The sequence below is a fragment of the Ceratocystis lukuohia genome (genome assembly GCF_044167205.1).
Source record: "Ceratocystis lukuohia strain C4212 chromosome Unknown Supercontig6_pilon, whole genome shotgun sequence".
Lineage (NCBI taxonomy): Eukaryota > Fungi > Ascomycota > Sordariomycetes > Microascales > Ceratocystidaceae > Ceratocystis > Ceratocystis lukuohia.
This window is the reverse complement of record NW_027263525.1, coordinates 2403314-2426386: the sequence shown is the minus strand read 5'-3', so window position 1 is coordinate 2426386 and position 23073 is coordinate 2403314. Positions and strand designations below refer to the sequence as shown.

Sequence of the window (23073 nt, the reverse complement as noted above, 5' to 3'; positions counted from 1 at the left end):
AAGCCGAGATTATAACAAGGCAGTGCTCGTACATTGCTAAATCATGCTTGTGTTCTTCTGTTGTGCTCTATTATCCCCTGGTGCGTCTTCACCCGTCTTCACACACCAAGCTAAGTCAAGCTAAGCCCTGCTGTACACACGCACGGAAAAAGACAGCCGATGCAGCCATCCACTGGCTACTGGCTTCTAGTCATCTGTGTTCTGAGCGTGCTGCACCTTTTGCAAAGCGATAGGTAGGTAGAAATAGTGGAAGTCAGGAGAATAGCCCTGTCTGATAGATACTTTGTTTCGCCTTTTCGCCCGGCTCCGCGTTGTCAACTACTAGGCTGGCCGTATCTTGCGTCGCCTGCCACTTACACCGCTTCTCTAAACTAACTGATAAAGGGCTTCTTTTGTTCTTTTTCCTTTGGTTGATCCTTGATTGTGTCAGATACGCCAGCCGGCGAAAAAAATAAAATACAAAAAGTATAGAAAAATAGCCTGTTGCGTCATGGCAGAAGGAGGAGTTGCAGCAGAAGCTTCCACCTCTACTGCCCCCGTGTGCGAAGTAAGGACTCCGCCAGCTCCAGCACTGGCATTTGTCCTGCCGGCACCGCCTTTGCGGGTGGAAAGAGACGACTCTGCTGTGCACTGCACTTGGTATTTTGCTGGTCTCCGTCTGGGGCTGGTACATATGGCTCTTGGAGCTATCATGTTTCTAGTCCCTTTTGCAAGTTTCCTTCCTCCGTTTGGCGCTTCATCTTGCAAGCTACTAACATTGTGTATAGACTTTTCTATCAACTAGCGCTATCACTCCAACCCTTAGTGCCGCCTTCCATTCTACATCGGCCTTGAGCTGGTATGCCAGCACCTTTTTGATTTCCACCTGTATGTTATGTGGTGTTTCACCTCGGATGCATGTATATGCCCACCGGCGCGGCCGGGCCAAGGAAGCGCTCCTGGGATGCTTAGCTTTGTTCATGACTGGCTGCGCAGTGTCAAGTGCGGCACACACCCTACGCATTTTCGTTGTAGGGCGGATCATCACAGGTCTGGGAGCGGCGACTCTTATTTGTGGCTGTGTGAGTTATTCTCTGTCATGGATTGCTAAATTATGCTGTATCTAGTCGTGCTGGCTTCACACTTCCTGATTACCCTTTCGTTTAATTCTGCGCCGTTGTACTAACGGATTCCCCCTATCGTGCTTAGTCGGCCATGTTACAATCTATTACACTGCCGTCACAGCGCCCTTTGTACCAAGCCACCTATGTTCCTGTTGTTTATGCTATAGCTGCTATCGCTGGACCGCTCATCGGAAGTGCTTTCTCATCGCATGTCTCATGGCGTTGGTGCTTCTATTTTAGCCTTATCCTTGGTGGCGTTGCAGCCCTTGTGCTGCGTTTTGCGTTAGGAGACGGCTTGCGGGCCCAGAGTGACGCAGTTGGAGAGCGGTACTGGCTTGTAGATGGGGTATCTTTTTCCTTCTTTGCAGGCGGAGCAGTGTGTTTTTTGCTGGCAATACAATGGGGAGGTCTGGAGCATCCTGTAAGTATAAATGGAGTATCATAATAACACTCTTGAGCCGAGATAGGAAGACTGACATCGAATAGTGGCGCTCCGGTATAATAATTTCCCTTTTCATTTTGGCGGCTTTTTTCATCCTGGTTTTCATTGTCCTTCAAATAATACTGCCCAATAGGGAGACGGCCCTTGAGCTGGCTAGCCAAGACTATTTCATGTCTAGGAGCCTCTTAACATCATTCTCTGTGGGAGCAAGCGCAGGTGTATCTAGTGAGTTGCTTTCCTCCATGCTTGTAACTACAATCAACTCACCCACACCTAGTCTTTTATCTTCCCATATGGCTTCAGACTGTCAAAGACTTTACGGTTGTCCAATGCAGTGTACGTCTTTTGCCGCTCATTCTCGCTGCAGTCCTAGCTGCTGGCTGCACCGGCTTTTTAGTCTCCAAGATTGGGAAGCATGTCCTGATATTAATGACTAGCATTGCATTCATGACTACCGGTGCAGGCCTATTCACCATACTTGACTCAACATCCCCAACTGCTCACTGGGCTAGTTTCGAGTTTCTGTATGGCCTCGGTCTCGGGGCCGCTCTACAATATCAGCGTTCTAGCAGCTTAACAAAAAGCCCATTGGCTATCGACGCACACAGGAGCGGGTTATCTGCTCAGCTACTTGGTGGTGCTCTCTTCATCACTATTGCGCACAATGTGTTTACCCATGCTCTACTTAAGGGTATTGCCGGCGTTGACTTTGCGTTGCTTAAAGTGACAAGCCTCGAATCGCTTGCTAATATCCCAGGAATTGACGCCCATATCCTTCGTGCTGCACTCGCTACCTCACTGAAAAATGCCTTTCGTGTAGGCCTTGCAGCTAGCTGCCTTTCTGTTGTTGGTACATGTTTAGAAATACAGTCCCCAGTCACACTTTCGGAAGATGGGCGGTTAGGGGGTGGAGATGGAGATGCCACTGCCGGGGAGAGTGTAACTCAACTGGCTGTTCGTAGAACAATGGGCCCTGGGACGCTGACACGCGTTGGCGGGATCTTACAGCAGAGGGCAGCGGCAGTACAGAGGCAGAAACAGGAGAGGAGGAGGCAGTTAGAGATAGCCCCGGCGGCTGTGTCTGCAGGCAGGAGTAGCTTGACAGCAATTTCGGAGCGGTCTGAGCGAGAAGAAGGGTCAAGGAGATCAAAAGAGTCGAGGTAATAGAGTTTGAGAATGACTGCCAGATGCGGACGCTAACTTGGTTGAGAGAGGTCTACGACAATCTTGAGCTTGAGTCTGCAAGGATCACAGTGTTATTATTGTATTGTATTGTGCTATATACTAACGTTGACTGTTGTTTTGCAGTACTTCAACAGCACTCCGGATGGGAACTGTTGGAGAATGTCATATTATAGAGCTGCTCTTGGGAGATTAGTAGTTGTAGATACGCAGTGATTTCAAGCGTTTCCTTTGACTTATTAGGTCCCAGCACCTTGGACAACAGGGCTCCCTATTCGGTAGGCTTTTACTGCGGCGACTGCATGATCACCAAGTTAAACGACCGCCAGGCATAGGTCCCGGCGAAGTGCGGTGTGTTTGTCCTTTCATAGGGATATCTGTTGCAGTACATGGTTTTTGTTTCGCTGGTAGCCCGCAGCCGGGGGAAGGGATGCCTCAAAATCTTCTTGTGAGGTCATTTCCGTGTGGTCCTACCAGACTGCTTACCGCTTCATCTCCTATCCCCATTCTCTCTATTCTCCTCTTCGTACCCCGGATTACGGATTGTATTGTGTTGGAAATATTATTGATGGGTGTCATGACCGGTTACTTTGTATTGTATTGCTTGTCTGTTTTTATCTGGCTAGATATTGTATTGTTTGCTTGCCTGTATTATTCAACATCTATCTGCTGATTTTCCACGGCAACACGACGGGATGTTGTGAACGGAAGGGGCTTAGAAGATGCCGTCTTCTGACACCACCTCTGAGCAGTTAGTAGTTGCAAGTGAGCGTCGACTTCAAGGAACTTCCATGGCTTTTTAGGGGGTTTTGCGGCAAGGGGAGTTTCCCGGTATGTTTTATTGTATTTGAACTATATATACATTAAATGTCTTTTACGAGCTTGAATATAATTAACGTCCATGGGCATTGTACTTTCTTATGTCGACCAAACGTCTACGGGGTTGTTTGTTTGTTTGTTTGTTTGTATCATTTAACGTCTACCTACTGGTTCTCCACAGCAATACGACGGCATGTTCTGGACGGAAGCAATGAGGTTGATGTCGTCTTCCACTACCGCTGTGTACGTCGGGGAGAAGCTCGTATGCTCACAAGCAAGCTTGTTACTCACCCTCCTCCTGTAGCCGTCCTACGTGCCCCTTTTGCAAGGAGTTATAATCTCTTGTAACCATGGTTTTATTTCGACATACGACCATAGCCTGTGGAAAGTACGGGGTCCCGTCTGCTCCCCCTTAGTCAAGCCACAGAGCGCCGAACCAGTAGTATGGTGGGTGACCACATGCGAATCCTCGGTGTTGTATGTAGCATTGCTTTTTGCTCCCGCTCTCTTTTTTAGAGAATGCCTTACAGTTCGTGTTACCTCCTTGTTCACCCAACATACGACCATAGCTTGTAGAAAGCACGGGATCCCGTCCGCTCTCCCCTAGTTAACCTACAAAGCGCTGGACTAGTACTACGGTGGGTGACCACGTGGGAATCCCCAGTGTTGTATGTTTTTTTTTATTTAACTGTCTTTTTATCATGATTTTGAATGTATGTAGCCTTACATAGCCTAAAGCAACATGGGATCTCGTCTAGTTCGAAAATAGCCGACCCAAGCCTACAGCTGGATTGTGTGCATTCCACAGCGAAGCATAACAAGAAAAGGCAAAAAAAAAAGCCGGGCGACATTGATAGTACTATGCTGGGTTTATCCTTTTTGTATGTCACTACAGCATAGAGGAAGGGCGATATACAGCACCATTCGCTCTTTCAAAAAGCGGTTATCATGGCCAGGCTAAAAATAGCCATGTAGTCAACTATAGTATTCCTGTTACACGAAAGACAGAGTGTGTAACTATGAAACCAAACGGTGAATGAGCTCAACAGAGCCTGCGAAAGGAATCGCCAAGTCTAGATTGACGGCTTTCTAGAAATAGCGCCCTTATCCAATGAGACTTCAAACTAGTGGTAAGCCTGACTAGCCATTATACTATACATATGCCAAATCACCCGCCCTGGCTGGGGTCTCTGTATCGCATTATGTATCAGTCGCCAGAGAGTTGTTTAGACAACAGGATACCGCTTAGCCGAAAAGAACATTAGAAAAAGTTTCGTTTACAAGTTCCACCTGTGCGTATTGGCTATTTATCCGGACATCGCTTAGTATGCTAGCCTGAACATTCTAAAGGCATGTCTTTTGCAGCTTTTTGTTGATTCACTGTCTTTTCGGTAAGACATAGTTTTAGGCGAAATTCTTCTCAACACTTTCCAGCCCTTTCATCTAACTGCTTTCCAAGTCCCTTTTCTCTGTAATGCCGCCTAGAGAAGCGCTGAGACTCGATATCTCGCTGACAGGCCATGCGGACCATGCCTCGGCCGATGTACAGTCTGAATAGGTACGAGGGCTTGAAAAGAAAGGCAGCGCGTAAGTATGGGCTCATATTACAGGGAAACAGTTGACTGACGATATTGCATGCCAGAAGCGTGACATGAAACATGGCTATAGCAGTGGCTGCACAGAAGACAAGGTCGATATGGAAGTGGGACATGGTGGGAGAGTGAAGTGGTTAGTGTTTTTTTTTTTTTACAATAGCATACATTACTGAATTTTAAGGAGCATTTTGATGTAGTCTCTCAACCTATGCTGTTTTTCATCCAACACTTTTCGTCTGGATTGAAATAAGATGAAGATGCCCATGCATCACGTGACTGACCAACATAAAAGATCAGCAAGCTAAGCTGCATAAACGCCGTTAAAAGCGGGGTCGTCCGGTATCCAACGTCTAAATTTGGCGATCAAATCCACGGAAGCACCGGAGAACCAGCAAACAAGAATGTTGGACAGGCTCAGGCTTAACCAAGGCTTTTTTAGATTTTTCTTTAGTTTTTGTTTTTAGTCTAGGAGAGCTGGTGGACAAGAAAAGCATACAAACACGGAAGGAAGGGAAGAAGGAAGTGGCTATTCCGGGACAACTTCTACTAGTCTTGTGCCATACACGCACACGCACACGCATACAACGCACGAGTTGACACGCTGCATACAATCTACTCCGAATTAGCTACACGCCATGTAGCGCCTCACAATCAATCATTTTGGGTTGCACACCCACATGTAGACTGAATCTAAATCTGGGCGCAGCGTGCATATGCCGCATAATACGTCAAAAAGAGAGTCTAGAAATAAGACGAGGAACAAAAAGAGAAAACAAGAGCCAAGCGGCAGTTGTGCGAAGACCTTTGGATTCTCTTTTTGTCAGCTTGCTGGGAAGGAGCTGCCAGGGGGAGAAGGTAAAGAGAGACAAGTTGAGTGACCGGCCGGAGGGGAGATAGCAAGACGAGAGACTATTGGTGTTGGTGTTGGTGTTGGCCACAAGAGCACAACACCTGTGTTTACTGGTTATCTGTGCTAATATTGATAGTAGCCACGCAGTACTGTACTCCAACATCAGCACTAACACAAGCCTCTCACTCTCACAGGCACAATTCCTACTACATTCCATACAGCCAAGCCTACATGTACATACAAGGATAAGGATAAGGATAAACTAACCTGGACTACCTTATCCCCCACCTGCAGCTTACAGGCCCAGGCCCATCTATCCGATCCAGTCTTCTAGAAGGGACTTTCTCACGTTCACATAGCTGTTGTGCAACAGCAGCACCTACTAGCCTATTCTTCTCTTTTTTTTTTTCTTTTTTTTTTTTTTTTTTTTTCTCAGCTTCCCTCTTCTTGTTCCTGACGCCAATCCAGAAAAGGCTCCAAATAGGAAATATTGACCTATCCTTGTGGCTGTTGGATGAGATATAAGCGGGAGCGACTTGTACGCCAAAAGCCTGTCTTCGCCGCCAGCGTCACCTTCATCTTTAATTTGGTGCCTTATTGAGCGGGCTTCTTATTGACCATAAGCTTCATTCCCTCGGGTTCACTTACGAAGTTTGAGTATGTCTTTTTCAAACTCACTAGGCCTCACGATCTTCGTACTATCGCACTTCTCCGTAGCCTGAACAATTCGTTATTGTTTAATACTCTAAAAGTAAATGCAAGAAAAGAGAAGGAAACCCTTCCAAAAAATCAAATACCAAAACAAACAACTGATGAATAAAGAAAAAAAAAGCCCATTTTTTTCATCCCTTGGCAACAACAAAACACAGTGCAAAAAGACAAGCCCAAATCCTAATATTCTAACGCCCAAGCCGACCCTTCAAAAAAGTGTACGCCAAAAAAAAGAAAAAAAAAAAGATAATACCAAAAAAGAGACCCAATGTAAAAAAAAGAATCGAGTGGTGTGACCCCCCAAAAAAAAAAAAGAAAGAAAACAAAAAACTGTTGTGTGCAGCCCGACAAGCGAAGGATACCGTGCGGTATGGAGTATATGGTCGGCCACGCGGAAGCCAAATCGAAAAGGATAGTCCTATTGTTAGGCATTTCGTTGTTCGAGGGAGACTAGCAAAAAGAGTCACCCAAAGAGCATCCCTCTAATGCCACTATAATTCCATCCATGCCCACGTTCACGTGTTATTGTGTTCAGGGCAGATGGCTTCCTAGGAGAACGGAAGAGATAATGCAGAGACTGAAGAAGAAAAAAAACAAAATAAAAAAAAAAGAGCAGAGACCACAGGAGGCAGTGCCCAATCCGATTCTATCCGAGTCCGAGTACGTCTCGGAAAATGATGAAAGTAAAAGGCGTAGATAGCTTCGAGCTACGAAGCAGCCAGAGACTTCACCCCATCGCTCATTTGTCATGCTTGTCGCCCCAGATCGGAGCCCCCAAAGGCTTGCTAACTCCAAATCCAACAGCAATGGCAACACTAATGATCAACAGGCCAATGGCGACCTTGACAATGATGCGGTTGCGCTTGCTCAGATTGGCCAGGCAGGTACAAGTACGCTCCTTTTTCGCGGCGCGCGCTCGGCGTTTCCAGTGGTCATGGCCAGGCCACACTTGGCAGTCTGAGTTGGTGCTGAGGTTCATGGTCTTTCGTGAGCCGCGAGTCGTCTGGCTGTTGGGGATCATAGCCTCCACGTCGGTTTCGAAAGAGTTGACAGGATGGTCGTAGATGGGTGAGGGAATAGCTTGCATCTCATCTACTTCCATTCCCTTCTCGTGTAATGTAGAATCGGTGCTCATATCAGTAGCTCTTGATCTGCTGTGGTTGAGAGGAGCTGTATGTTCTAGATGGGCACCAGATTCAGGGACCGTAGCCAGCGGCCTTGAGGAAAAGTTCATTGCAGACATTGTGAATGTGGGATAAGAGGGGTTGAGGGACAAGATATTGTAAAGATGGACGCCGAAAAAAATAACCAGGCCAGGCCAAACTGGGGAGGAGTAGTAGAGGCAGTAGGACGATTGGTGTGGTGATGTTCAAGAATTGTTTGTCGCTGGTATGCTGATGACGGTTGTGGTTGTTGCTACTGCATAAGTGATGATGAAAAGAAAGAGTTATATGGTAGCAAATGGTTGAGAGAAAGAAGAAGTGTGATGAAAGGTCAAAGAAGAGACTGATGCAAACGATAGATGATGGAGAAGACGAGGAAGGAGAAAGTAGGAGAAGTAGTAGTACTTAAAAGCACAGTTAACTCAAAGCAAGGCGCAAGTAACCAAATCAAGTCAGTGCTCGTTGGTTTGGCCCCAAACAAGTTGTTGTCTCAAAGGATGCTTGAAGGAGGACCACTTGGAAAAGGAAAAAAAAAAAAAAAAAGAAAAAAAAAAGAGCCAGCCAATCCAAAATCTAACTTAGTGGCAGGGGCAGGGTAGGAACAAGGAGCCAGGGATGATAAGGTCAGGACAGGGATCGCCGATAGCAGTTAAAGCAACTGATTATGCCTATCAGGTCAAGCAGCTATCCAGGGTGCCTTGAAACGATAGACACAATGTCAACGGCAAAACAAAGACGCAAGAGAATAAAAAGGCGAAAAATAAAAAGACGACGTCTGTGCGGCGCGCATTGGTGTTTAAAGCAGCTTGAAAGAGCGACGAGGGCTCAGATCAGGACGGGGACGGGGGGTCGTGGCAAAAAAGAAACAAATAGCTGGGCAGTTTGTGACTATATGAGGAGGCATAGACTTTTAGTTAGCATAAAGAGTTTCGGAATTGAAAGGGCAAAATAGAAACAGTCGTTGGGAAGCGTTGCACTTTTCTCGCGAATTTCTAGTTTCTGGTATGAGAGGACGGATAAGAGCTGTTGGAAGGGGGCAAAGGAAGACAGAGGGGTTGAATAAGGGGAGAAGGGGAAATCCAAAAGACCCATGATCTGTTTCCAAACAAAAGGACAAAACTGACACTGGCCTGACTTTTTTTTTCTTTTACTTTTTATTATTTTTCCTTGACTTCCCTTCCCTTACCTTTCATAAACAAGGAGGATAGAGGAGGGGGGGCCAGCAAACAAAACGAGAAACTTGCACAGACGGAATGCCCCAAGCCCACAATGCTGCTGCTTGACCTGCGCCGTCGCTGTTCTGGTGTGACTCGGTTGGAGGGCGGCTGGGAGAAGAGGTGCAGCAGAAGGATAAGAGTAGCAGGAAGAAACGGGAGTGAAATGATCTGCGACACCACGGAGGCGAGGATAGGAAAGAACCTTTGGTTTGCAACAGAAAGATTTGTGTGTGTTGAGTTTGGTGTTGCACACGGAGGAGACAGGCAGCAGCATGTGAGTGCCGGTGTTGCTGTGTCTGTGGCACACGAAGGGGCGTGTAGGGAGATTCCAAGTAAGTAGTAGCGTCTAATATGGTAAGATGGATGAAGATGTGGATAGATATGGAAGAATGACGATGACGATAGCAGGCTCTGGTTGGCTGATTATCCGGTGCTAACTGCTGATCGGGCGATTAGCGGAAGAATGCTTGTAAGAGTAGCAAGACCGGGACAGGAAACAGCAGCAAACAGTGGTAGCAGCAGAGCGATACTTACACAAAACAGGTAAGGAAGGAAAAGAAGGACTCTTAATGCCGTCCAAATCAAGAGAATTGCAGTATTGCGATAGACCAAACAAGCCACAGAATTCTGGAGGTGACCAAAGCAGGACGCTTTTTTTTCCTCATTTGCTTTTCCTCTAAGAGGAAGGCGGCGAAAAGTTTTCGCATTGCTGTTACAAAATGCAGTTTCTGTTTCTGAAATTGCCCATTGCTGATAACTCGGGGCTGCGACAAAAAGAGAAGCTGCGATGTTATCTCCGGCTATGCGCCTGCTTCTTTCGACCCCCCCCCCCCCCAATGAGCCCCGGCCTATACACTGCCGCTGCCGCAAAGGAGGTTCCAGTTGCTAACCGTCTTGCTCCATCACCCTGTTTCTTATGTTGAGTGCATACAGCAGCTCGAGAATCTCTTCCTATGCCCTTCACTGTTGCTAGTTATGCACAACACACCAGCCGTACTACCAGCTGGCATAAATCCCAGCATACAAATTGCAGCGGGGAAATAAAAAAGAGAATAATAGAACGAAGAAGAAAATAAACAAAAAGAGACAGGCCAACACGTCAGTCACTTTCCTTTCTTCTTCCTATTCTCCGTCCTGCCACCCTGCCTGCGGCGCGGCATCGAAAGCAATCTCATCATTCTCGTTCGACTGGAGCTGGGGGGCCTTGCACAAGCCAACATGTGGTAACTTGTCGTGGGCAAGGATACAAGGATACCGCATGTGCCAGACAAGGGCTCTGGTACCCTGCATCCTCTTGCACTCAACTCTGTTAGCCGCACTATTTCACCTATTCCATGGTGTCATGAACTAGACTGCTAGTGCGGCACCAAGCTACCCATCTACGTGAGCACTCTTGCTGATGCGGAGAAGGGGAAGGAAGCCGGTTGCGGGCTCATTCTTGTCCAGTGGTTTCGCACGCGGCCTTTTTAGTAGTGATTCCTTCGCTTTCACATGCTCAATGTGTGCACATGTACACATGCACATGTGTGTTTTTTTTGCTAGCTGACGGCAGCAAAAGGCCATAGCCATAATGGGGAAAGTTCTGCATATAGCGGCTTGTAGCTTCAAAGAGGGCGGGCAGGCTATCCTCGCAGGCCTGTAAATAACGCGTGACCAGGGTGGTTGGAGTTGTTGTTGGGAAATCGGCGACATGGACAGGAGAGAGGACTAATCGCGCTTAAGAATTAGCGTAATATGTGTGTTTTTGATAGTCTCCCTTGATGTGGAAAGGGTTAGCGGTAGTAATTAGGGTTACACATATGTGCTAGTATCGAGCACTATTGAAGCCAAAAAAAGGAAAAAAAAAGAACTTGTTTTAATCAATCAAAAGGGGCTGGCGATCGCCATGTCTTGTTGGTGGAAGGAGATGGATGGTCAATGTGTGCATTAGAATCGAGAGCAAGAAAGCATGAGGCTCTCGAGACGCACTGCAGGATACTCAGCCATAGCCATGTCCTGCTCAACAAGCCCAGGTGAGTAGGAAGAGGCAACATGCCGGGCCTTGAAATGGTGAAATGAAAAAACAAAAACGACACCTAAAAGAAGGCTAATCAGTGACTAGTTGAGTCTATGCGACTAGGTTTTGCTTTGACCTTGCTGTTCCCCCCTTCCCCCCCCCCCCCCCCCCGTCGATGGTCTGGGAAAACTCGGCTGGCCTAAGGCTAGCTCGCGCTTGCGCTCGCGATGGTGTCAATGACCCGACGCATAAAGTAATCAGTTTTGAGAATGTGGATGGGCAATTTGCAAAGTGGGCAGACTGCTCAACTGGGAAAATAAGCTAATAACCTCATAGTGACCATGTGCAGTAGGGCCAATAACCTGCTGCAAGAGACGCAGCAGCCCCCTTGCATAGCAGTAACAAGGAGAAAAGGCGAAAAAGTCCCAAGGTATTGATTGAGCTTTCCCTAATATTGCATGTCTCTCGGAGTCACTACAGATAAGACGCCTGCTGCCACACTGTACTGTACATCTGTGTATATTGAACCATGTGCACAATTCGCCCTTTGCAGCTAGCACACGGTTAAAGCTCTTTACTAACTACTCTGTACAGTTGACTAACTACAAGTGGACGATCTGTTGAGATTTGGAGATTAGGAGACCCTATAGCTTGTTGGAGGCTTGTCTTCCCACAAGTGCTAAGATAATAACAGGAATCTTATATCAATACAGCACGGTACAACCCCGCTTATGGCACAAGGGGGGGGGGGGGGGAGGGGGAAGGTCTATGGGTTTAGAGGGCATCCTAGGGATCTAGGATCCTTTTTCGAATTACTTGTTATTACCGCAAAATGTCATATTTAATCCAAGGAACTGAGAGAACGGCATAACAGCCAAAGCTGGCTTAGTCCAGGGGCTCCCATTTTGTTTCACACCCGTGGGCCGCAGCAATAGAAGGCGGTCGGTATACTGGAAGAAGTCAAACTGTGCTCTAACCCAACCTGACCAATGCACTGCGATCGAAGATGCACCAATCCAACTTGGCGGCAGTATGGCGGAAGCACGCAAGCAAGACATCGGGCTGCTTTTCTGGTACGACGCTGCTGCTTCTGTAGTAGTATAAAGGCACGGAATATCGGAGGCATCGTGTGGATCTAGACGCACATGAGCGAGGCCCCATGACTGGGCTCTTCATAAATCATAGATGGCCTAGGGGCTCTTTTGTACAGAAATAATGCTTGCGTTATAAGCGAAGCCACACTGCGAAGTCCCGCTCTCTGCCTTTCTGCTGTGAAACGATAGCCCACACAAGACAGAGAGGCGCTGTTGCGGAAATGCTGTGTTACTTGCAACTAGCACAGGCGTTTTCGAGTGACTGAGAACACACAAGGCAAAAAAGGACTCAGATTGGTCCGCTCAGAGCACACACGTAGAAAATTAAAGAGAGACCTTCAGAATAACTAACACAAAGTCCTCTCTGTAAGCCAGTCGCACTTGGGTCGGGGCTAGACCTCGCTTTCTGCATTCCTCATACAAGGGCCTAGCAATAGAGGGCAAGCAAACTGGAATGAGGGACAGAGGATGGAGATTTGAAAGGCCATACATCTGGAAATATAATTAATGCTTCACTTTAGGTTAAACATCTGCATATGGTCTGTTTACGCCATAATAGATACTCAACGATGCAGACAGGCTTCTGGGGATATGTGCATCATGTACATGTTTGTGTACTACATGTATATGCCTGTGAAGAAATGGTGACTTTTGGGTGTAAATATATCTCTTTGTACTTGGCATGGAGATTTATCATGCAAATACAAGTGATCTAGCCTCCAGTGGAGGGAGCGAGCCTTCCGTGTTAATGGCACGCCCGCTGCAGACTCTCTGTCATGTAATACGTTGTTGTCACATCCACTAGTCTGCAAGCCAACACTGCTGACCTCGGATTCGTTTGGAATGTAGCTGACCGCGATCCCGAGGTCGATGGCTAGGAACGAGGATGGGGCGTGCTGTAATTATTGCGCTTAAAATGGGAAGCAAAGAAAAGTAAACAAAGAAGAAAGCTTATAAAAAGCCAGCATGCTCTGGCTCTCGGATGGTTGAGGAGGAGCATCTCATACTCATCATCGTCAGTATTGCCACCATTGCCACCATCACTGCTGCTTCTAGTGCCAGACCCTGCAACAAACCGACTGCTCTAGCAATATCGATATCTGCGCCACTCGCGATCTTACATCAGACGCGCACAACCTCTTGTACACACGCACACACACACACACACATACACAGCGATGCACGCGACACACATCCTCTCCTGTGTTCTTGCCTTGGCAATCCCACCTGCTGCCTTGGGGGCCCCAAACTACCAGAAAGTAGACCTGGGAGCCCGTGATGTCAGCGTAGAGCTGCACGACTTCGACATCTCGGTCATCGCCAATATCGACATCAGCGTTGGCTTGGATATAGATGCCAAGAAGGCTCGGCGCGACTCGGAACACTCGCATGTTGCTATTGATAGGAGCCTTTTGGACCACCAACGCAAGCCACGCCACGCCCAGCAGCTTGAGCAAGCTCGCCGCAACACAACTGTCGTGCCAAATAGCGGCATCATCGGCTATAATTGGGACTGCACAACTGTAAGTAGAATGTTTTGGCTCCAAACAAGAAACCCGTTCAAGATATGCGCCTTGCTAACGACGGCCTACACTGCTAGGTTCATGGTCCCGAGCCTCTTGACTGTCCCGATGCTATCAGCCAGTGGCAGGACCTGACGAACACCGGCGAGCCTGCTAAAGTGCATGTTCAGGGTGGTCGCTGCGTATCAATCAACTACAAAACGTGTATGGCCTTTGCTTGTGCGCCCAAGGGCGATGTGGTTGTATCGAGCGTGATGGTTTCATCGCGGCTGATGAACCCTGTGCAGGTGCGGTGTACGACTTTTGGCCTTGGTGGTGTGTGGGCGAATGGGGCTGGAAATGACACTACGCTAAAGGTTGGCCTACTGGTGAACCCTTTTCAGGATTTGCCTGAGCAAAGATAGAATAGAGAAGGCGGGAGATGGGAGGTGTACAGATACCTTGTAGCAATAGAGTTGATTTGGAAATTGGATGCTGAGCATAGCACTTGAAACTGGAATGTCTGCAACGTCTACTGGCAATACAAAGGCGTGTCCCAGACGGTTAGTCGTCACATGTGTGCCTAGATTTAGATTTCGAGTGTTCCCTACAACTTGCTAGGGGTAGGAGAGCCCTCTATGTAGCGTAGCCCTAGGCGTTTCTGGAACTGGCTACCTGGCGTTTTTGGCTTGCGACAACCGTGTGTAAACTCGTATAGAACAAAGGCCGGCGGCTTTTGGTACTGGGGGTAGGTAGCGGCGCAGTGCAGCGGGTTTGTCCTTCTGTCTTCCGTCTTCCGTCTTCCGCCTTCCGCATGCATGGCTGGCTGCTGCCGTATCGGGGTTGTGTCTTTTGTCTTTGCTGGCGGCTGGGAGTCGCACTTCCTTAGCACCTTATCGTGGAGCCCTCTACGACATCTCCTTCCGACCCCCCTTCGTCTCGTTGTTCGCCACCCCCCGAATTGACTGTGTGATTCTGGAATACACAAGGTGCTGTGGATGCGCCCCTGTTACTGGTCACCTACTTCTCGGCATGGTTTGGGAGCTTCGTTCTTTTGGATGGCTCCAGGCTCTGCACACAAGTCACAAGTGGATGGTTGTGTCTCCATTGCTAGTTATGTCTGATGAAGCCTTCATCTCTAGTTCTGACCGCAAAAATGTGGCCCGACTCTATCTTGATGAGACCCGCACACCGGGAGACAGTGAAAGGGGGCGGTGGAAGTACCGGTTTCGATTGGACAGTATCCTTTTTGATCTTTCTGCCATTCCCCATGACTGAGACGTAATTGGTCTCTCCTACATCCCCGTGCTCCTGCGAGACTGACCCGGGGTTCTGTTGTTGTTCTCTGGCACGCTAAGTTTGCTTGAGCATCTGCTAGCTCGCTGCCTTCTCCGCCCATATGTCCTGGGACCGGCGACACCCGGGCAAGTCCTTTGGTTGCCTTGTCTGCCTGGGGTTTTAGAGCTCGATTTGCTTCGCCCACCAGGGAAACATGCCTGGAAGATCAAGTGACGTCCTATCGCGAGTTGGGGTTGGCCGCAAATGTCCTACTGAAAGCAGGGTACTGGAGAAGTGGCCGACCACTGGGCTATTGTTAGTGTATTATTTAGCATATGTCTAAAGTTATTTCGTAGCAATGTGATGGGAGAGAGAACGTGAAGTCGACTGTCGGGTCTCAAGTTGAGCTTGGATATATTCAAGTATGCGGGCTCCAGTGTCGTTTGGGCGGTATCCTTCTTACTCTTCCCACCATTCTTCGTACTCTGTGCGGAGCTGGTTTCTCCTCCATCTTCGCGCTCTGGCTAGGTTCATGTGGGGATCCAGGCTAGTTCCATGGCGCCCCAGCTTTGCTTGCTCGTCTGCCAGTTCGTTTCCCTCTAGACCTCCATGGCCTGGGACCCACAGCACTTGCACTTATCTCCCTGGTCTCTCGTTCTTCCAGAGGCTCAGGATCTGTTTCGTGTTGTCAATGACGTCCTGAGATGTGCTGTTTTTTATTTCCTGGTTGCGTAGGCGGTCTACTACTCCCATCTATGCGTTCGCCGCAAAGAGTGCCTTGCTCAGCGCACACGCTCGAGCTGCGTCCAGAATGCATGTTATATCTGCTCCCTTGTAGCACCCAGCCAAATATCTCAGGCTGTTAGCCACTCGGTTGATGCTCGCTGTCGTTTTTTCGATCTGCCCATTGAAGAGGAGGTTGGCATCTATGTGGAGTCCCAACCATCGCATTGATTTCTTTTCCGGCGTGGGTTTGATCTCACCTAGTACTTCAATCATGACAGATAGGTTGCCGGTGACCCTCCTCCTGCCCTTGATGTGGAGAAGTGTTGACTTTCCCAGGTCGAGGTCCAACCCATTCTGTGATGTCCACCCTGTCACCATCTCCATCAGTGTTTCGATGGTCCAGCAGTTGTCCTTGAAAGATTAACCGCTGGCTACCAGTGCTCCATCGTCTGCAGTCCTTCCCTCTATAAAACTCCTGACCCATCGACGCAGTTTCGTTGGACACTTGTTTTCAGATAGCTGTCGTTCCATTCTTGCTGGTTCGACTGCGTCATATGCCCCCTGTATGTCGAAAGTTAGGATTGAAGAGACGCTTTCCCAGTCCTGCACATCTTCTATCCTCCTACGTAGTTCAATGAGTAGGTCAGTGACTGCCCTTTTCAGTACCGCGCAGATGTAGTTCCTTGGGATGATTTCTTTCTCGAATGCTTCTTCCACAAACCTTCTAGCCACGACTCTCTGCAAACCCTGTCCTCCAGTGAACTTGAATTTGAACTTGAATATATTTAACGTCTACGGAAATCACAGAGACCAAACGATGACGGGCTGGTTATCGGACAGAATTAACCCTCTGCAGGGCTGACCACAGGTTTTGGGCGAGAGAGGCTCGTATGCTCCCAAGCAAGCTTGTTACTCGTCTTCCACCTGTGAGTACCGGTTGTTTGTTTGTTATTCCGTGCCCAGCACCGTGCGCAATAGAACCGCAGTTATATATTGAATTAAAGGGCGTAATTTACGGAATAGGCCCTATGGCGCAACGGTAGCGCGTTTGACTCCAGATCAAAAGGTTATCCGTTCAAATCGGGTTGGGGTCAGATCAACCAGTGCTAACATTTCCGTGTCTGGTGCTGTCTTTCTTTTTATCGCTTTTTGCTTGCTCAATGACGGCATGCTTTGGGCTAGAGCGGCTTGGACGATATGGTCTTTTGATAGGTGTGCATTGACTTCAAGGTCCTCCCATGGATTTTGAGTGTCCGGCTTTGCAACTAGGGGTCTTTTCCGCTAGACGCTGCCCGAGGGGCTTCCCTGTGGCACTAGTCCATAGTTTCCTTTTTACATATTTTGCTTGTGACACCCTCTCTATATGCGGCATAAAGTGCTGGCCTTGGCGGCTCACGTTGGTTTTGTCCTCTGCTCGGTGAAGTGGGTGCCGCGGTTTAACTTGTCTCTGGTCTTTGGGAACAAGGGCTCCCTAAACCTTTCCCCATAATCCCCCTGACACATACTTCCGATCATCACTCTCTTCCAACAAGACATTAAATAAACTCAAGTTCAAGCTCAATTCCCTTCCCATAAGTTGCTCCTTCTCCTCTACCTTCTAATCTCACCTCTATCCCTCTGCTTCCTTCCTCTAATCCTTTTTGTTTTTCCCGGCGGAAGAAGCTTTGTGTGTGTAAGTGATAGCTGCATTTCTCATCTGTGCTATAGGAGCTTGAAGTTTCGGTGTATGTAGTGCACTGGTCACATGCTTTCTCACTTTTGTGTTTTGTGAACATCCATGGTTGAGCAAGACATGCTACTGATCAAAGTCTCCATGGCCTATTCTAGCTGCTAGCTGTGTCCTTCTGTCTCATCTAGGCCCTTGTAGCCTGATACACCAGAGATATACCTGTGAGTGGGAGATACCCTACATGACTTTTGGGCCACTTTTCGTACTGCTCTGTACGCAGCCGACTTCTCCCCTATCTCTGTGCTCCTGTCAGGTTGATATGGGGCTTTATGTTCATTCCTTGGTACCCCAGCTTTGCTTGCGCGTCCACTAGATTGTTGCCCTCTACCCCCTTATGTCATGAGACCTACAGTACCCAGGCAAGCTTTCCAGTTGTCTCATCTGCATTCGCTTTGTCTCATTTGCCGTGCCCTGTGAGATGTTGTTTCTAGAGAATGGGTTACGGAGGCGATCTACTATTCCTCTGCTGTCTAGACACATCCAGATTTCCCCGGCATCATCACAAGTCACAGCTCGGTTTGTTGCCGCAGGGGCACTAATTGCCTTTCCATTTGCTGCTTAAATCAATTTCCCCAGAGCCTCAAAGCGGTTATATGTCCAATGGTTTCTCACCCTGAGCCCGCGTTGCCATCTACACCTTTTGATTCGTTATAGTACGTGATGAGTGACCCTGACAGGGCCTTCTTTATTTATGCCGAATGTCGCTTTGTTTCTCTCTCCTCACTCAGCCACTTTCGGGACGGCATGCCGAGCCTATCTAGGGCTGGCCTTTGCTCCGCCACGCCGAAGGGGATGCCGTAACTGTAGAAGCTGCTTAGGCCCGAAAGTAACGGGCACCGTAAAACCTCTTGTATTCCTGTCTACCTAAGATCTCCAGGAATTCTGCAAGGTTTTGGAGACGCTCTCTTCTAATTTCACTGCTCTCCTGCCCCTCCTTTCCTTGCCTTATTCGCTGACTCTTGGACCTGCCGGTAGCACGGGGTCTACCTGCTATAGTCCTTGAACTTTCCCTAGGCCAGATATGCAACGAAGTAAGACCTTTTATCGGAAAGCTGCTGCATGGCCCAGGGAATAGAGCTTGCCGCCAGTGATACTAACAAATGCATATGAGAGGGATACTGTCGTCGTCATCTACACCAGTAATTGGTGTCAGTTTCATGCGGCCAACCAGTGCCGCGTAACGCCTACACGAAGGGCTGCGACCAATGTTACGTATCGACCAACGGTGCCTGATTTGTACAATATGCATTTGCCCTAGCTTCAAGTGTACACAACCACTTAAAAAGGTGCCGCATTCAAAAGTGCTGTCTCACAGGTGAAGACGAAGATTTTACCAATGCTTTTGATAGTTGAGAATAGCCATGCTGGATTAGCTCGCTGTGCCGTTTCTATTTTGCAAGATATAATTATCCACCTATAACCAAATGTAGACGGCCTTTTGCTTGAATGACTTAACCAGACAGACGTGCCTATATAGAGCATAGTCTTTGTATGTATTATTTAGCGTCTACCTACCGGTTTTCCATGGTAATACGACGGGAGCATAATCTTTGATGATACTTGCTTAGTTTAGGCTTTTTTTAAAAAAAAGAAAATAGCATTATATTGTCCTAATAGACAACGGCATTCCACCATCATACATCAGGACTTTGAAATAATCCGTGACGTAGAAGCATTGTAGAACCAAAAAAGTGAATCGAGGCGGACTTGAACCGCCGACCTTTTGTGTCCATCCATTCCGTGAATGAAGTGTTAGACAAACGTGATAACCAACTACACCATCGATCCTTAAGGAAGACGAGTGGGATGCATCGTATACATGATCTTGAAGGCTCTGCGTGTCTCCTGCTAATCTTCGTTGCAGAGAATAGAGCTGCGCTGGCTGTTGCAGTGCCGGCGGCCTGTTTAGAAATCTGAGGAAGGATGTAAGCACGTACTACGTACATGTCATGACACCGGCGGCTTCACGATCGGACTTCACATTATGCCCCACTATTCTCGGCAAAATAGTGGACCTAGGAGTCCTCTCAACTGGCACGGAGCCCATCTTCAGGGAATCATGTAGAACAAAGTAGACGTTAAATATATTCAACTCAACTCATGTAGAACATGTAGGGACTGAGTGAGGACTCAGCTTTCTCTCATATCGTTTTATCCTAATTGGCTGGTTAGAATCTAGTGTTTTTGTTAGGAGATGTTAGAAGAAGACTGCGGAGTGTGGTGGGAAGCTGGTGTAACGTGGCTTATATCCCATGCTTGGGATTTATAAGCAAGTATAAAGGACTTGGTGATAGGGCGCTCTTAGTAGCTGTGTCAGAATACCGCATTTTGCAAGACATTACAGGAGCTTGGCCCATTTAATGCGTAGCTATCAATATCAGATATGGGAGACTGCATTTCAACTTCACTGACTTGGGTGTCTGAAGCTAGCTTTTTATCGTTAGACTTTTATATCTCATGTCTCCTGAACACACCGGTATTACACAAGTTTAGACTGGCTACTGAACGAAGGAAACCCCTGCTTCATAACGAGCTGCGTGGCCTTTTGGAAGACTGAAACCACTCCCAATCCAGCCTATTATTCATCGCCATCTCTCATCCGAATCGGGCTCAAGAGTTTCAATGAGACGAGAGCTCGAAACTGGTAGCTTCCATGTAACTTATAAGCTCTACTGCTCTTTCGACATTTTCCTAATGTCGGCTAGGCAGCTTGTTCGGGCTAACTAATGGCCATTTCCATAGCGATCATTTAAGGGTGTTTAGTTAGCCGAGCTTCCCGCTGGTCTCCTAGTGGCTTGGGGCTACTGGTCGTCTGTTGCTCGCAGCCTAGTTGAACTGTGTTAGAATATCAGCGATTCCAAGATTCAACTTGCCCTAATCCACGAAGTTGCCCCCTCTCCCCAGGCTCCTAATGCACGTGCATACACTAATTTTGTGGCATAGATAGGTGCTATCTCAGTAGTCATGCATCAGATACTTTGCGCTGCTCTTCTGAACTTATATCTGCCGTAACATGCGACTTGCTCTGTGTCAGCTTCGCCGCTGTTGCTGCGTATATCACCCAAATAGACTCAGCGAGTTTCAAGATTTGATTGCTGTGTGTAGGATATATAGGTGTTTTCATAGCATTTGATTCACATTGTCTATAGAAGTGTGACCAACCAGCAAAGAAACAAAGACTACAATAACTGCCAATAGAATGCGCACACCCAGCTAGATCGTCTTCGATAGGCGCTCGGAAAAGCTTACTACGCATCGTGATGTTGTCTGTGTTGTATATATCTAGCCATCGCTTGGCTTCCGATAGTTGATAAAACAACAGCCTTTAGGCTAGAAATGATACGTCGGGCAGAACTCTAGGCGACTCCCGTCTCTTAGCACCGAAACTCTGGAAGATATATCGCCACACGTCATTTTCCAGACGCTATATTGGCTGCTAGACACAAACAATCCTTTGTCGGCCTGACCATAGAGCTTTGATGGGAGAAGTGAAAATGCCTCCAAGCAAGCTTTACTGCTTGCCTCCAGCCTGTAGTCACCGGATAGATTTCAAGCACCTCCTACAACTTTTCAGAGTCCAAAATTAAAGCCAAGCAGCTCTCTATCCAGCGCAGTCCAAAGGAGTATCTGTCGGATTATGCAATGTCTGTCTACCTACTAGCTTTCGACGGCAATACAACGCCGTGTCCTAAGCGGAAGCGGCTGGGATGTCATCTTCCGACACCACTTCCGAACGGCTGCCCGTTGTAGGTGTACGTCGGCTGGAAGGATATCCCGTAAATTTCGAGGAACTAGTTTGATAGCCAAAAGAAGGCTCTTCTGCCAGACGCTGCTCGAGGGTGTTTTAGGCCTGAGGCACTCTGCACGTGGACTAACATGCCTCTTTATTATATTGTGCTGTATTTTTAATTTTAACGCCTACTTACTGCCACTTCATAGCAATATGACGGCATCTCTGGACAGAATCACCACCCGAATATTTATTCTTTTTTATATAACCTCTTCGGGAATGGCCAAGATCGAACGACGCCGGACTAGCTACCGGACAGGATTGGCCTTCTGGAAAGCTGACCGCAGATTTTCTGCAAGAGAAGCGCGCATGTCTCCAACCAAGCGTTTTACTCGCCTCCATCCTGTAGTCACCTTAGGACAAAAAAGGGGGAAGGAAAAGAAAAAAGAGGAACAGAGTATATGCCCCCAAATTGCCCCCAAACAAAACCAAGCGCCCTCCATTTTCGGTCCCGTTTCCCTGCAACGTATCTTCTCTGAGCGACTTTCTCACAAAATTCGCTGTCAGCCCATGCATCCCCATAGGTGACTGAAGTCCTTCGGTTTGCCGCAGTTCGGCACCTGGTATTTTGTCTTGGCGCCCGCATGGTTGAAACGGGCGTGCGGAACACCTATCGACTATGGTATTGCCTTGTATTATTCGACGTCTATCTACTGTTATTTCGCCGCAGTACGACGTCATATTCCAGACGGGAGCACCTCCCAAGCAGCCATCAGTGACAGGAGTGGATAGATCTCAAGCATCGTGTCTGGATTTTTAGGGCCCGGCCTTGCAGCCAGGAGGCTTTTCCGCCAAACTTGGTCCGAGGGCTTCTATGCTAGGTGCGATTCCAGGATTGGTTGTCTGGTGTCTTTAGCTTGTGGCATCCTGCCTGTCTGATAGGCCAGCGGCTGTCCGTCTAGGGTATTGGCCCTGGTCGAGTACATCGGTTTTGTCCTCTGTTCGGCAAGTGGTTGCCGCATTTTAAATCAGTCCCCTCCCGACAACCTGATTTATTGTTATTGTTACTGTATATTTAACGTCTATGGGCATCACAGAGACCGAACAACCCCGGACCCGACAGATTTATCTTTGTTTGTTTGTTTGTATTGTTTGTACTATTTAACGTCTACCTACAGGTATTTCACCGTAATACGACGGCCTTCCGGCCGGGAGCACCTCCCGGGCGGTCCGCAGTGACAGGAACGCATAGACTTCAGCCTTCTCCTATGACTTTTTAGGGTCCAGCAATATAGCCAGGAGGGTCTCTGTATAGCGCGGCCCGAGGGCGTACCTGTCGGGTTCCAGGATTGGTTACCTGATATTTTTGGTTGGTGGAGGCCCCGTGTAAAAACTAGTCTAAAAGGCCCCCGGCTGTCGGCACGGGGGGTAGGCCCCGGCGGAGTACAGTGGTTTTGTCCTTCTATGCGTGGCTGCTGCAACACCTTTGGTTTTCCCATTTTCCACATCCCCCTTTCCCCACCGACAAAAACCCCAGACAAACCCTAAACCCAGAAGTGGAATCGACTCCCAACTTCCCCACAAACATTCGTTCCTCTGAAAAATCTGCTATGTGTCCTGAAGCCATGAAGATCATGGAGACAAGACAACAGATTCCAGTGCAGTCTGGGCATCCCGTCAAGCGACGAGAAAGTCAACCATACTGTGTGAGCATCCGAGGGCTCATGGTCTATCCTTCCACCGCCCTAGTGGCCGCTGCCTCATGCGGTGTGGATGTGACCTAAGGCAGCCCCCTTTCTAGTGACCTGCCACAGTCGCCAGTCTGTCCGAGGACAGAGGAGCGCGAGAAAAAACAAAACATAAGAAAAAGGTGTGGACTGTGTGAACTCTCAAATACTCAGTCCTGAGCGTGAAGGTGAACTCCTTGAGTTGGAGT

At 48.1% G+C, this 23073-nt stretch overlaps 3 protein-coding genes across 3 annotated transcripts; 2 read left to right on the top strand and 1 right to left on the bottom strand.

The window, feature by feature from the left end:
- Nucleotides 1–490: 490 nt before the first annotated feature.
- HOO65_060581 (Efflux pump aflT) lies at nt 491–2642 on the top strand (the record flags this gene model as incomplete). The annotated part of the gene is made up of 7 exons (XM_071003746.1): nt 491–667; nt 768–867; nt 1015–1061; nt 1225–1430; nt 1679–1770; nt 1823–2361; nt 2508–2642. The coding sequence occupies 7 exons, from the start codon at nt 491–493 to the stop codon at nt 2640–2642; spliced, it is 1296 nt and encodes a 431-aa protein (XP_070857931.1).
- Nucleotides 2643–7441: 4799 nt separating this feature from the next.
- HOO65_060580 (uncharacterized protein) lies at nt 7442–7945 on the bottom strand (the record flags this gene model as incomplete). The annotated part of the gene is made up of 1 exon (XM_071001168.1): nt 7442–7945. One exon carries the CDS (start codon nt 7943–7945, stop codon nt 7442–7444), a length of 504 nt encoding a protein of 167 aa, XP_070857930.1.
- A 5405-nt stretch (nt 7946–13350) lies between these two features.
- HOO65_060579 (uncharacterized protein) lies at nt 13351–14099 on the top strand (the record flags this gene model as incomplete). The annotated part of the gene is made up of 2 exons (XM_071004049.1): nt 13351–13695; nt 13773–14099. 2 exons carry the CDS (start codon nt 13351–13353, stop codon nt 14097–14099), a joined length of 672 nt encoding a protein of 223 aa, XP_070857929.1.
- Between the last annotated feature and the right edge of the window lie 8974 nt (nt 14100–23073).